At 35.4% G+C, this 13,759-nt stretch overlaps 1 protein-coding gene across 1 annotated transcript; it reads left to right on the top strand.

Annotated features, from left to right (window-relative positions):
• The first annotated feature begins 494 nt into the window (after positions 1-494).
• LOC108201297 (putative F-box protein At3g44060) lies at positions 495-12,598 on the top strand. The gene is made up of 4 exons (XM_064085149.1): positions 495-1,669; positions 1,852-2,019; positions 2,577-2,717; positions 12,248-12,598. Exons 1-4 carry the CDS (start codon positions 554-556, stop codon positions 12,596-12,598), a joined length of 1,776 nt encoding a protein of 591 aa, XP_063941219.1. The 5' UTR covers positions 495-553.
• The last annotated feature ends 1,161 nt before the right edge of the window (positions 12,599-13,759 follow it).

The following is a 13,759-nucleotide window of genomic DNA, read 5'->3' as shown; positions in this document are numbered from 1 at the left end:
TTGATAAAAATTAATTAGAAAAAGAGTGTAAGTTTGGAATTACAAGATGACAGATGATGAATTGTCGGTTGTCTTTTTCAAAAAAATTTGTTTGTACCATATCTTTTTTATAATAAATTAATGTATATAAAAGAACATAACTACTTTTATAACATATATTCACAGCAATTTTTAGTTTACCAATATTCATTACTATCACAGAGACTAAAACAAATTTTATTGTTTACGTATATATGTAACTTAACTCAAACAAATTGCATTACTATATATGATTAATGCATTTAGATTATTTTTTAACTATTTTTATCGCTATTCAAATATAGTCTATGAAAAATTATATTGATAATTACACAAAAACAAATATATAATAATTATAATATTAATTGCTAAATCTAATCTTTTAACTACATACTTCAAGAGTTTGAGGCGAAGAATTCAATGTCATACTTATTCCAAAGGGGTATAACATTGAGTGAAGCCTAAACTTTACACTCTCTAAAGGGGGTTAGGGATTGCAAAAGAAACAAACAATCTATCTTAGTAGTAGATGTGAATGGGTTCTCAAGTGAAGAAGAAATTGAGAATTTACGGAGATGAAGAAGATAAAATCAGTAGTTTGCCGGACGAGCTTATTCATCACATTCTTTCATTTACCGATGCTAAAGAAGCAGTTCAAACGAGCGTCCTTTCCAATCGATGGAAGTCTTTATGGATTACTCTCCCTTTTCTTAATTTCGGTGAGTACAGATACTCTTCACCTAAAAACAATACTAAGTTTATCCGCCATGTTCTGTCTAAACGAAACCGTCAATCCGATCTTTTCGAATTGAACTTCTGTGTTTACAACAAAGGACTCCGTCGATGTTTAATTGCAAATGTTGTTGAGTATGCAATCTCCCACAATGTGCAATCCCTGGATTTTGGTTTATTGTATAAACATCAACCGTTTAAGCTATCTACCTTTAATTCTAATTCACTGAAAAAACTTACATTACGAGTCAGACTTGAAGAATTTGCTATGGAATTGGGTTGCTGGGATTTACCTTGCCTAACAACTCTCTTCTTGAAATACCCAGATTTTGATTTGACTAAAGGTAACCAAATTTCAGATTCATGGTTTACATGCTTGCCTTCCTTGAGAGATCTGGGTCTTGAAAATTGGGACTTGTCAATATCATCTTTCTCTTTCAGTATCCCCGATTTAACAACCCTCCGCTTGTCCAACTGCATATTGCCTAAAATGGTGTTGGATCTCCCATCTTTAATTACTCTAGATCTGCACAATGTAAATCTTCCATATGATATGAGTGACATGATCTCGACACTTATCAGTCTACAAAATCTTACCATATCTTCACCATTTACACAAGACCATGTCATATCTTGTCCTCGTCCTTTGTTGAACTTGAATATTAGGACCAGCTCCAGCCGCTATGATAGTGGTTCTGGTTACATTATAGTTTTTGCACCAAAAATCTGCAATTTCACTTCTTATGGTATCTTTGCAACAACATTTGGAGTACCTGAGCTGGAGACTGTAAATATAAGGTTACAGGGTTGGTTTCAGGGCCTGCAATCCTCAAAGGAAGAAATTTATCACCGGTTAACGAATATGTTTCCAGGACTTGGTAATGCAAAAACTCTTACTTTTGACTTGGAGAGCATTAAGGTAACTTCATATACGTATATTCAATTAATATTGGAAATTTCTTTATATCTTGTTTATTTGATTCTGTAACTTGATGTCATATATTTAACATTTTAATTCATAAGTACTCTGTCTTGGATTTCAATCAAGATTTTGAGTTGTCTTTATTGTGCTCAGTTTGTGGGATTGTTTTTCTTTTATAGGCACTGAATGAGATTTCCAGCCTTCTTGTATGGCTTCCATCTCCGTTCTATAACATGAAGTATATAAAGGTTCCAAAGACATATAAAAAATCAAATATGTCTGGTGCTCTTAGGAACTACTTACTTGGTGGTTCACCAAGATCAACCATAGTCACAACATTGCCTCAGGTATTTCATGACTCTATTTTTATATTTTCGACAATTCAATGCATTTTTTTTGTTTATTCATGTATATTTTTTTTCAACCTATGTTATTTTAGAATGAAATCCGTTTAATCTAAAGATGTTGATCTTAGATTAAGAATCCATTAAAAATAAGTTTGTGTTTAAATGTTAAGGTTCTATGTGATTGTTAATATATTAGGGTCCGAAACATAAAAATGATAAATAGCTCGCATCTACATAAATAATCAATACTGTGATTTCTTCACCTCTTCTTTTCGTGAACATCATGCGATCCAAATTACTCTTTTTGTAGCCAAATTTATTTAGTGCTCTTTGAAATTTGCCAAACCAAACCCTTGGAAATTCATTTGTATCTTCCTTCGTATCTATCAATCAAACCATTAGGTTTTTATTTCATAGTGAACACCCTTCCATCTACATCTTACTATCTTCCTTTTAGTCAGAAGATAAGTTAACTCTTGGTACCATTATGAACAGATGAATTCATCTGCTCAACCAGGGCATCTTTCCTTTTAAGATCACATAAAATATCATGCCAGGTATGTGGAATAGAAACGATAGACAAAGATGACAGAAAAGCAAATGAAGAAGGAGATAATGCATTACAGGATATAAAGTTCAAGATAGAATGGTTAGCACATGAGCGAACACCCTTTCGAATGGCAATAAGAAGATTAAAGGTGGGATGAAGAGTGTTACTGTTATTAGGCTCAATTATAGGATTCGCACGATCCACCATACTCAAAACATTGCCTTGGGTACTTAGTGATTCCATTTTTATTTTTCTTAACAATTTAGTGCATTTTTTGTTTGTTTCTTGTTAGAGATATTATACCTTCATATATTATTATTAGATACATATATTTCTTTCAACCTATGGTATTTTGGTATAGAATTCATTTAATCTAGCATCGTTGATGTCAGATCAAGAATCCATTAAACATAACTGTTTGTTTAAAGGTTAAGGTTCTATGTGTTTGCTTGTAAATATATTAGGCACCAAACTGTCATTTTTCTAAAATACAAAAGTTATGAATAGCTCTCATCGACATAAACAATCAATACTATAATCTCTTCGCCTCCTCTTTTCATGAACATCGTACTATCGTAATTATTTTGTTTCTTGCCAAAGTTATTTAGTGTTCTTTAAAATTTGCCTAGCCAAACCCTTGGAGATGGTTAATGTCCATAAATATTATTCATAAACTTACATACTTTGCCAAATGTAGCAGACACAAAAAAACCAAAAATCTTGTGGAATGTCCATGTACACCTCTTCTTTGAGGTCCATGTAAGAGTGTATTTTTTTCATACAATTGTTGAAGTTCCCATGCAATATTTGTTGCACATGATATCATGACTTGAATCTCATGCCATATTTTCTACTAGAGCAAAAGTTTCTTGATAATCGATCCTGTAAGATTCACAGTATACGATTGTTAGGTCCAATCAGACGTGGGGGGGGGGGGGTTGAACACGTCTTATACCAATTCTTCGTTTTAAATCATTGCGGAATAGTTCAGTTAAGTTCGTATATCAATCGTTAAACAACTCCAACAAGTTGGCGGAATATTCTTGTATTAGAAATAATCCCCGGGTGCTACAAATTCCAACACAAAGGTCGGCTACAGAGACTACAAGTCACACTTAACACTAACGCTCATAATCACAGATTTTCTATCTTTGCTCTCGTATATGTATAGTGTGTGTACTTTACAAAGTGTGTACTTAGTTTCAAATGAAACTAAAAAACTCTATTTATAGGCTTTAACATCTAGCCATGGTTAGCTGAGTGATCCCAGTTTCGAGTAGTGATCCTGGTTCTGAATAGTGATCCCAGTTCTGTAGCTTCAACCAAGAGTGGTTAACAATCCAAGTGATCTAGGTTCACTAGCAATTAACCAAGGGTGGTTAAGTCACTTGAACTGGCGCCAGTTAATTGTGTATATATGACGCCAAGTGGCACCATATCTCTCCCATATATGTAGTGTATGATCAAGTTGCCTTAGAATATATACATGTAAAATCAAGTGGCACCTATAGTGATCATGCTGGCGCCACTTAGTTATACATATATATAACTAATACACTTGTATATGCAAGTGGCGCCTTCCAAGATGTAGTTAAAGTGCATGTGCTTCAAGTGGCGCTGCCTTAGTGAAGTAGAGAGAGTTTGCGCTAGAATTGTTCACAAAAAGCTTCAACTGGTGCCTCATAGTGGTATACTGTGAGGTTGGCGCCACTTGGAACTTTACTTAGCCAAAATCAATTCAAGTTTTTGAGTGGCGCACCATTTCCAGTTATGCATGGATGTTGTCACTCTTTTGACTTGAGATTGACTTCAAGTGGCACCAGGCACATTGTGTAGCACAGTGTGGCACCACTTCTAACTTGACTTAGCCATTTTATCAACTCTCCTTCAAGTGGCACCCATATATAGTTTATTACTTGGTTATTTCTTCAGTTAATTAAACCCAAGTGGCGCCAAGTAATAATATATATGAATCCAAATCTTTGGCGGCGCTCTCTGGCTTGACTGTCCTTTGACTCGGGAACAACTCAATTGTGACTTAATCAATTTCTTTGACTCGGGAACAACTTCGTACGTATTGAAGTCCTGTGCACTGGTCTGGTTCATGAACGACTAGTACTGAAGCGATTCTACATGTTCTTTACTTACTTGATCAGTCATTCCAGGTTTGATGTTTCTTCGGTAAAACTGATGACGAATAATCAGGATAGATATACTGCAATCTTCTGGTTCTTGAAACTTGATCATCAAGAAATCTTTACTTGAACTTTACTTTTCACTGAGGCTTGAAAATATTAATGAACTTGTTTCAATAGACGGATGTTCATATCTGATTTCTTAATTGTTTGTGTCTGTTTGTATCGAATCTCCAACCTCATGATTCATGTATCATACTTACGTATTTTTTCATGTTCTTTTGTTGTGTTGAGTTATCCTATTTACATTACGAGTTATATTATGCTTTACAACCATTCTTCCACAAGTCTTCTTTTGTATCTATCATTCAACCCATTAGGTTTTCGTTTCATAGTGAACACCCATCCATCTACATCCTACTATCTTTCTTTTAGTCGGAGGATGAATTAAATTTCAGGTGCCATAATGAACTAATGAATTTATCTCTACTACCATGGAATCTTTTTACTTTGGATCACATAAAGCATCCTTCCACATATGTTGAATAGAAACGATAGACAAGGATGAAACAAAAGCAAATGAAGGAGATAATGCACCATAGAAACAAAATTTCGAGAGAGGATGGCTAGCACATTCGCGAACACACTTTCAAATGTAAATAGGGAGATTAACAGTGGGATCCGGAGTGTCACCCTATCAGGCTCAATTATAAGATTGGTGGAATCTGCCTCGATTTTAGATCTTTCTCATTGTGTGGTAAATTGGTGATATCATCATTTCTCTATCTATAATATGTAATCAAATCTAGCCCATCGAATCTACCTAGATAATCCAAACCACAATTCAAATGTGGTGGTGGTGGTGGGGGGTTTCTCTCCTCTTGAAGCAAATAGGAGTTTGAAGAGAAATAAGAAATAGACTTCTAAAAAATGATGTGATGACCGACAAAAATGCAATGTCAAAAAGGATGATAAAACTTATATTCCTTTTGAGTTAATGAATAACCAATGAAAACACAGCGCAAAGCACGAGAGTCAAGTTTGTTCCGAGAGAGGGTATGATTATGAATAAAACATACTCCACCGAAATAATTGAAAAGGAAATTCACGTGAGGAAGGTGGAGGAATAAAGGACAATGGTGCTTTAAATTGTAAAAGACATGAAGATGGTTGATTAAATATGCAGCAGCTTCGTCATAAAGATATTTGGGAATATGCAAAGTTAAGATAACAGACCATGCCATCTGTTACAAGTGACAAATTTTCCTTTTAGTGACCCCATTTTGTTCAGATGTATTAACGCATGTGGTTTGAGGAATTTTACCACGTGTCCAAATAAGATATAAAAGTTACGTCATAGTCAGAACCATTTCATTGACTCTATTTTGTTGAGACGTATTAACACATGTGGTTTGAAGAATTATACCACGTGTCCAAATAAGATATAAAAGTTACGTCATAGTCAGAACCATTATCGCTTTGAATAATTTTGGCGAAGGCTAAACTTTGTTTGCATCATGTTATGAAAAGATTGAAATTACCCGAATACTTCAATTTTATGAATAAGAAGGTAAACTCAAGTGAAGTGAGGATTACAATCAGCAAAGACAACTAACCACCTACATCCATCATGTGTAGGATGCTAAAATTGACCCCAAAATTCATATGAATAGTAGAAATGAGATTTAGACTTTCTTTTATTTCTAGATGGGTAGGATGAACTTTTATGTTTAGCCAGTTCACATGGTTCACAAAACAGTTCCTCTCTCTTACATTTTGATGCTAAATTAGAGAAGAGATAGGATATACCAAAAGATGGAAGGCCTAACACTTCTATGCCATTGATACAAAAACTCTAAAATATGATTAAATTTAGATGACACCTAATAACTTGCTGAAGGCGAAACAAAATTCCCTTCCTTAATATAAAAATCCATTTGCCACTTTACCAACCAAGACCTTATCAATCGCTTGTCGCTATATCCTGAATACACAACGACAAGGGAAAAAAGTTACTACATAGTTAGTTAAGATTTCCAGTGACGTGGGGAACAATAAGTTTACAAACAAGGACTGGACAATTAAGGACGAAACATGTACCATATTAGATAACGGTAATACGAGGGATAGTGAGAAATGCCATGTCCTTGAACTAGTATCATAACTTCATGGGTAACAAGAATATTGCCCGTTTCACAGTGATACATATGACTCTATGATATTAGAATTTCTGGTCATACGTGTAGATGCTCTGTAATCAATAATCCATGTATTGGGACATTTATCGGAGGTAGTATGACAAGAAGTAACTGTATGAGCAGATTGGCAGTGCGTGTTTGCGGAGTTGTGTTTAGTTGAGATAGTAGTTGGCGAAAGGTGTTGAGTTCTGAAGCTTGTTATAGTCTGTAAGTTTTTCATTGTCAATGAGGAAGGTGAAGACTCATAATGATACTATTTGATCAGTATTAAAAAAATACCTCTTCCTATGCCTCTGTCGCACCCTGATAGCCACTTGGGTTGCATCCACCTCATCCCCTGATTTTGACGTGATGGTGCAAGGCATTGAAATTTTTTGATAGTGTGTTATAGCTTGTTGCAATAGTCATATAGAGTAATAGGTCTTTCATCCATATGAATAACTGGAATTTGTTTAGCTTTTTCTGGCTCAGGTTGCTTGCTAAACATTTTTTGTTAAAAGTGCGGATCTATAAGAAAGGACCGTTGGGGACACACTCTGATTATGACTTTCCTCTAACCGAAAGAGACCATATACATCCTCTATAGTAGGAAATTAAATTTTTCCAGTGAGTTGTTCCTTTGTTGAATCATACTCATTAGACAATCCATCAAAAAATTTCATCACCCTTTCTTCAGCCAGCATTTATTGATATTTTTCTTGGTTTTCGGCATGTTTAAGACTAGAAAAAAGATACCAGTTAGAGTTGAGTATAGTAAAAATCAGATTCTTTTACACCATATTCTTAGGATAATGATGGGAAGTCCGTACTACCAGATTGAATCTGGAACCCAGTACTATAGTTAGACTTGGAATAAAGAGTAGATTGGATTCCTCTAGGTGAGAGTGGCATGTTTATCCTTAACACTCGTATATAATTGGTTTCTTTTTTAGAAAGTGAAGTCTGTGAAAACCAAAATAGGCTACAGTTTGCTTTGAAAAACTTAAGCTTGTCTATTTCTATATTCACTCCACTACTACTTTCTCCATATAAATCTAATCCTCTTTGATACCATATTGTAATGTATATTGATTGATTATTTCAGCTGGGTGTACATATATGAAGACTAAATGTTAAAGAGAAATTAAAGCAACAATAGTGGAGAGAAGATATGAGGAACTGAGGCTATATTAAACTTACACAGAAAAGATGAAAAACCTTGTGCTTGATCTAGCAATAACCGATTGTTTCTTTGTCTTCCATGAAATTATTGAAGATGCAAGAATAGTGCATAAACTAGTAGTTGATTTCCTAGTAGAAGGGCAACTTGCCGAATCACTATCATTATAGGTAACGAGTTAAACAACAAAGGATGAGGCCAGGAGTATACCTTGGTGCTGGATTACCTTTGAAGTACTTAAGAAATCTGTCTGTTGCTTGCATATGTTTTGACGAATGGTATTGCAGTTACTGGGTGAGGATATGTAATAGAAATGAGATGTCAGTCCTAGTGACTACCGAATATATAAACTTCTCGAAAAGTCTTCAGTAATTGCAAAGGTTTGGTAGGGGATCTCCGTTATCCGAAATTGACTTCAAAAAAAGGTGTATAGGTTACTTGATGGGTGATATATTTTGCATACCATACTCCTTAAGCAGGTGTATTTTTTGTCAAAGACGAAAAATCCATTGTAATTTCTGTCAAAATCTAACTTCAAAAAGTACTTTAAAATGCCAATATCCTTTATGAGGAATAATGTTGACAAAAATTCTTTGAGATTATAACTAGAGGATTGTTTGTTTCCAACCATGAAAAAAACATCTACATACACAATAATTAGTGTAACAGTTATGGATGTGATATTGGAGAGAAAGCTAGTCTTCCTGTATTGGACATAGTTATCAGACTACAATATGATAGTTAGCTTGTGGAACCACAACCTGGGTGATTTTATGAGTCCATAGATGGATTTGAAGGATGAGACTTCCCTTGATAAAAAGAAAATCGGATATTTACACCTCTCTCTCTCTCTCTATATATATATATATATATATATCATTTTGGCAACTTCATGTAGATTATTTCTTCGAAGTCACCATGCAGAAATTCATTGCTGACATCCATTTGATAAGCGAGGCAATCAATCATAGCAATAACAACATACATAGCTCTCACTGTGGATCTTTTTTCCACATGAGCAAAAGTTTCCCAAAAATCCACACCATGCACCTGTTTGTCGCCAAGTATTTTATACCTCTCAGTGGTGCCATCCGGTTGTATTTGGTTTTAAAAAGCGATTTACAACATATGACCTTTTTATTAAGAGGCAAAGTAATCACTTTCCATGTATTATTGGTGTATAAGGCATTAAGCTCTGTATTCATTTCACTGACCCAATTTTTGTGTTTTCTGCCACTTGGAAAGATGTGCGATCTGCAACTTGAGCGAGGGAGGAAATAAAATAGCCGAAGTTGTGTGGTATGGGCTGAGAGGTGATGGTGACAATATTAGTAGAAGGTTTAGTTAAAGTATTGACATATTTAAGCAACCATTGAGAGGGTTTGGTTTGCCTTGTAGATCATCTGAGGATCGATGAGGAAGGTCAGGATGAGAGGTATATTTTGTACTGTTATAATTTGGGTCAGGTGTTGAAAAATATGTATCAGATGGAGTTATGGTCTCAGGGTCATCTATTTCATTTTCATCATCACACAATGGTTGAGGAGGCATCATAAAGGGAACTGGTGTCATGTAGTTATATTTTTTGTAATGTACCAAAGAAAGGGAATATTTGTTCATGAAACACCACATCCCTTGGAATAAAGCTTCCATGGTTGTCAAATTTATTTATACCTCATTTTGTTCTGGGGATACCCAACAAATACACAAGGCAATCCATGAAGAGCAAATTTACCATGGTGAGATTTGCATTTACTTACAAATGCATGAAATCTAGAGGATTTAATAGGTACACCCACGTCATTCAAGAATAGTCATCTACTAAACCCAAGAAGTACCGAAATTTTTTTTGTGATAATCTTGTAACGTCCCAAAATGTCAGTGTCTATAAATGTAAATTGTTTAGTTAAATGAGGATCTCTCAAAGTGAATGGTAGTTTGGTGAATTTCGACATTGTACATGCAGCAAAGATTTGGGTTTGGTATTTGATATATGTTTTGACATATAAAAGATTTGGGTGATGAGTTAGCAGATAGACACTTAGGTATAATTGTATATGGTAATATATTCTTGAATATGGTGTTTAAGTAGTATAAACCTTGTTGGAGCTCACCTATCCTTTTGGGAGGTTTTGGTTTAAAGTCATGAATCATGCATCTTGTTGGGTAAAACATAATGTCAAAAATGTTGTCTTTAGCTAACTTATGTATAAAAAGCAAGTTATGAGTAAAGTATGGAACATTAGGACATTTAGCAACTGAAGGCCATTATGTAGGAGAATATCACCGACGTGAGTAATGAGATTAGTGGCACATGTAGGTAGATTAATGGTATATCTAGCAGGAGGACATTTGAAATTTATCATGTGATACAAGGAGAAGGTCATGTGATGTGTAGCATCGGAGTCCATGATCTAGTCATTAGTGGTGTTGTGAGATGTAATCAAAATCATCATCTATGGAAGGTTAAGGTATTAGTTTAAGTAGTCAAAAATTTGTGAGGTCACCATTACTTCAGCTGGATAATCTGAACTAAATTTGTCATCTTGCAAGATTTAATCTCGGTATTATTCCACTTTGCTGGTGGTGTTTGCTTTCTTTGGGCAGGTGGAATGTACCGGTGATCCCATTTTGGGAATCCCACAACTAACGAACCCTTATCACTTGGATGCATTTGGCCTCCATACATAGTAACACATGTTTGTCATTGTGTTGACGAGGCCCTCGATTATATGTGGCTGAATAATCATTTTCACTAGTTAACATGGTATTCAGAACATCTCGTTGAGATTCCTCTTGTTGTAAGGCAGAAAACGTCACTTCTATAGATGGCAGTGGGTTAAACGTTAAAAATTGACTATGTTGTGGACCATAAACTTTGTTTAGACCTTTCAAGAATTAGAAAGGTCGAATTTTTTCTCTGAGATTGGTAACAACTTCACTTGCGAGAATGTAGTTAATTTAGGTGTAACATTTTTCAGAATAGGTAAATTACTCATTTGAAGTGACTTCTTCCCATAGACCACTTAAATAAGTGAAATAGTCATTGATACTCATTGTGTGTGTGTGTGTATTTTAAAGCATATAGCTTTATTGTAAGTTTTTATTTTCTTGAAATATTTGTTAAAGAGAAAGGTTTTTCAAGTTGTTTCCATCTCTGACTATAAAAGTTTATGAAAAGGATAAACTATTTTATTATGTCTATGACGTTGTGGATCACGAGATTACTATATTGTTGTATGTATTCCATTGAGCTGCTTCATCCCGATGATTTGTGCTTTGAACAACTGATTCATCTAACAAGCCTAATTTTTGTTTGGAGGATAACTATATCTCAAATGATCTTTTCCAAGATCTGTAGTCTCCTGCACCTTGGAGTTTGATTACTGAAATCAAGAGCGGGCCATCGAAAGGGTGTAAGAGTAAGAGTTCTATATATCCGTGAATGTGAATTAACTACTAGTGGCCATTAAAATTGAGAATTCAAGGTATAAAAAGGTTAACTCCCACCTCTATCAGAGATTTTAAACAAAGTAACTTAGAGATCTAGCAGTTGTTCTCAACACTCTTAAATCTTATCTGCAACTCAAATACCATGAAGAATAAATGATAAGGATAACCTTATCTTTTTTTTTTGCTTTATAATAGAAAAAGGTGATCCTAATCTTGCCTCGCCATCAAAAGCTGATATATATCTGGAATCTCGTGAGCGAGAAGATGGCCGAAAATACAGCTGCATCGAAAAGAAGATGTGGACTTTAATGTACACTGTTTATTTAGTTGAATATGTCCTCTTTCTTTTAAAAATTAAGAGATAAAGATATTCTTCGTTAAGAATATGTAAATCTAGTACAATAAATGCAAACCTGTAGACAGTTCTGTTGTATATGCTAACGAAAGGACCTTTCTTCTATTTTTGAAGAAAGACAAGTTTTTACTCCTTTTCATAGAATATTCTTGTAATAGAATAGAAAAATAATAGAAAATAAAAAAAAGCAGTCACTAAACTTATTGAATTAACTTCTTATTGATATATTGTTTCATCGAGATCTAATCCAAATCACAATGTCCTTTTCTTGTTCCTGAATGGGCCCTGTTAATTTTTTTAGGTTTATGCTCTACTCCGGGTAAAGATCCCCCTGATTTTCATTAACTTGATTAATATTTTACAAACTTTTTCTTGTAGAGAAAGAACAGGAAAGTGATGGAATCAGATTCGACTCCTGCAGACACTTTTTTGGATGATTTGACTACAAAGATCAGGGGAGAACTTGTAGCTGAATTGGAAGAAAAGGTTTCCAAAAAAGTCCAAGATAACTTGTCCATGATCCTCAAAAAGATAGCAGAGGCTAATCCCGGTCTTAATATGGACATCGGAAGAGTTGCTGCTATTATTGCAAGCGAGGATGATGAAAATGGTACACCATTCAGTGCCAAGACTGCCGGGACTGCCGGGACTTCCGGGACTGCCGGGATTTCCGGGACTGCCGGGATTTCCGGGACTGCCGGGACTTCCGGGACTGCCGGGACTTCTTAGCTTTTTATGTAATCAGTATGGACAAATATTTAATCTTGCCTTTAAATTGTGGGTTTACAACTTTTGGTACTTAGTAAAAATGGGGTTGCGGTTGATGTTTTGGTTGGGATGTGTGGATTTTGGATTTGTTTGGTTGTTGGTACTATTTTGGGCGAAGTGAATGGTAGAATTATCCTGGTGAAATGGTGTATAAAGATTATTTTGGTTTGGGAAATTGAATTTTGGTTGGTTGAATTGTTAGGTTGTTGATGGAATTATGGAATTTATTGTATTTATAAAAAGTGTATTTCAGAATTTTTTCTATTACTGTTACATTAGCTACTATTATTACTGTTGCAGAAAACTAAACAGTGTCGCTTTGGCAAATAATAAGTGTTACATTAGACTAATAAACTGTTACATTACCAACAAAAAAAATGGTTGTCGGTCCCATTTGCTGATGTGGCATATGGGACCCAAAAAACTTATGACGTGGCTGGACCCCACATGCTGATGTTGCAGGACCCACATGCCGACCAAGCCGGGTCCCACATGCTGGCGTGGCAGGGTCCACACGCTGAGGTGGCTTTCAACATGGCTGGGACCAACATCTGTGGGCCCCACATGCTGACTAGGATGTTGGGTCCCTTATGTGGCCCCACCTTGTGGGTCCCACATGCTGACGTGGCTGCAACGTGGCATGAACGTCACCTGGTGACGTGGCTTCCATTATGGGTCCCACATTATGGCGTGGTTGTCTATGTGGCAGTCTAGTCATGTGGGCCCCACCTGAGAACCTCACAAGCTGATGTGACACTGAATAACTGTTACATTTGGTTAAATTACTGTTACTCTATATCTCTAACGTATTGCTTTTGTGTGTGTTACACTTGATATAACAAGTATTACATTAGATAGCAATGGTAGCACTAGCGGATGAAATGGTAAATTTGCGTTACATTAGACCTATTGTAACATCAAATGGGTCTAAGGTAACAGTATTTGAGTGTCTTATTTGCCCATCTATGGCGTAGTGGCTGGAGAGAAGATATGAGGAATTCAGGCTATAATAAATTTCACAAAGAGGTAAGCAGCTAAATCTTGGAATTTAGAATAACAACCTTCTCCTTTTAACTCTTAGGCAAAGTACCGCTGCTCATATCAAATTACCTACATTACCCA

This window comes from Daucus carota, chromosome 9 (genome assembly GCF_001625215.2).
Source record: "Daucus carota subsp. sativus chromosome 9, DH1 v3.0, whole genome shotgun sequence".
Lineage (NCBI taxonomy): Eukaryota > Viridiplantae > Streptophyta > Magnoliopsida > Apiales > Apiaceae > Daucus > Daucus carota.
This window is presented reverse-complemented; position numbering and strand designations above follow the sequence as displayed.

Excerpts from the sequence above, each read along its gene's own strand:
- LOC108201297 (XM_064085149.1), top strand. The coding sequence starts at position 554 with ATGGGTTCTCAAGTGAAGAAGAAATTGAGAATTTACGGAGATGAAGAA. Across the intron at positions 1,670-1,851 it reads TTGACTTGGAGAGCATTAAG|GCACTGAATGAGATTTCCAG; the intron begins GTAACTTCATAT and ends TTTCTTTTATAG. Across the intron at positions 2,020-2,576 it reads TAGTCACAACATTGCCTCAG|GTATGTGGAATAGAAACGAT; the intron begins GTATTTCATGAC and ends ATATCATGCCAG.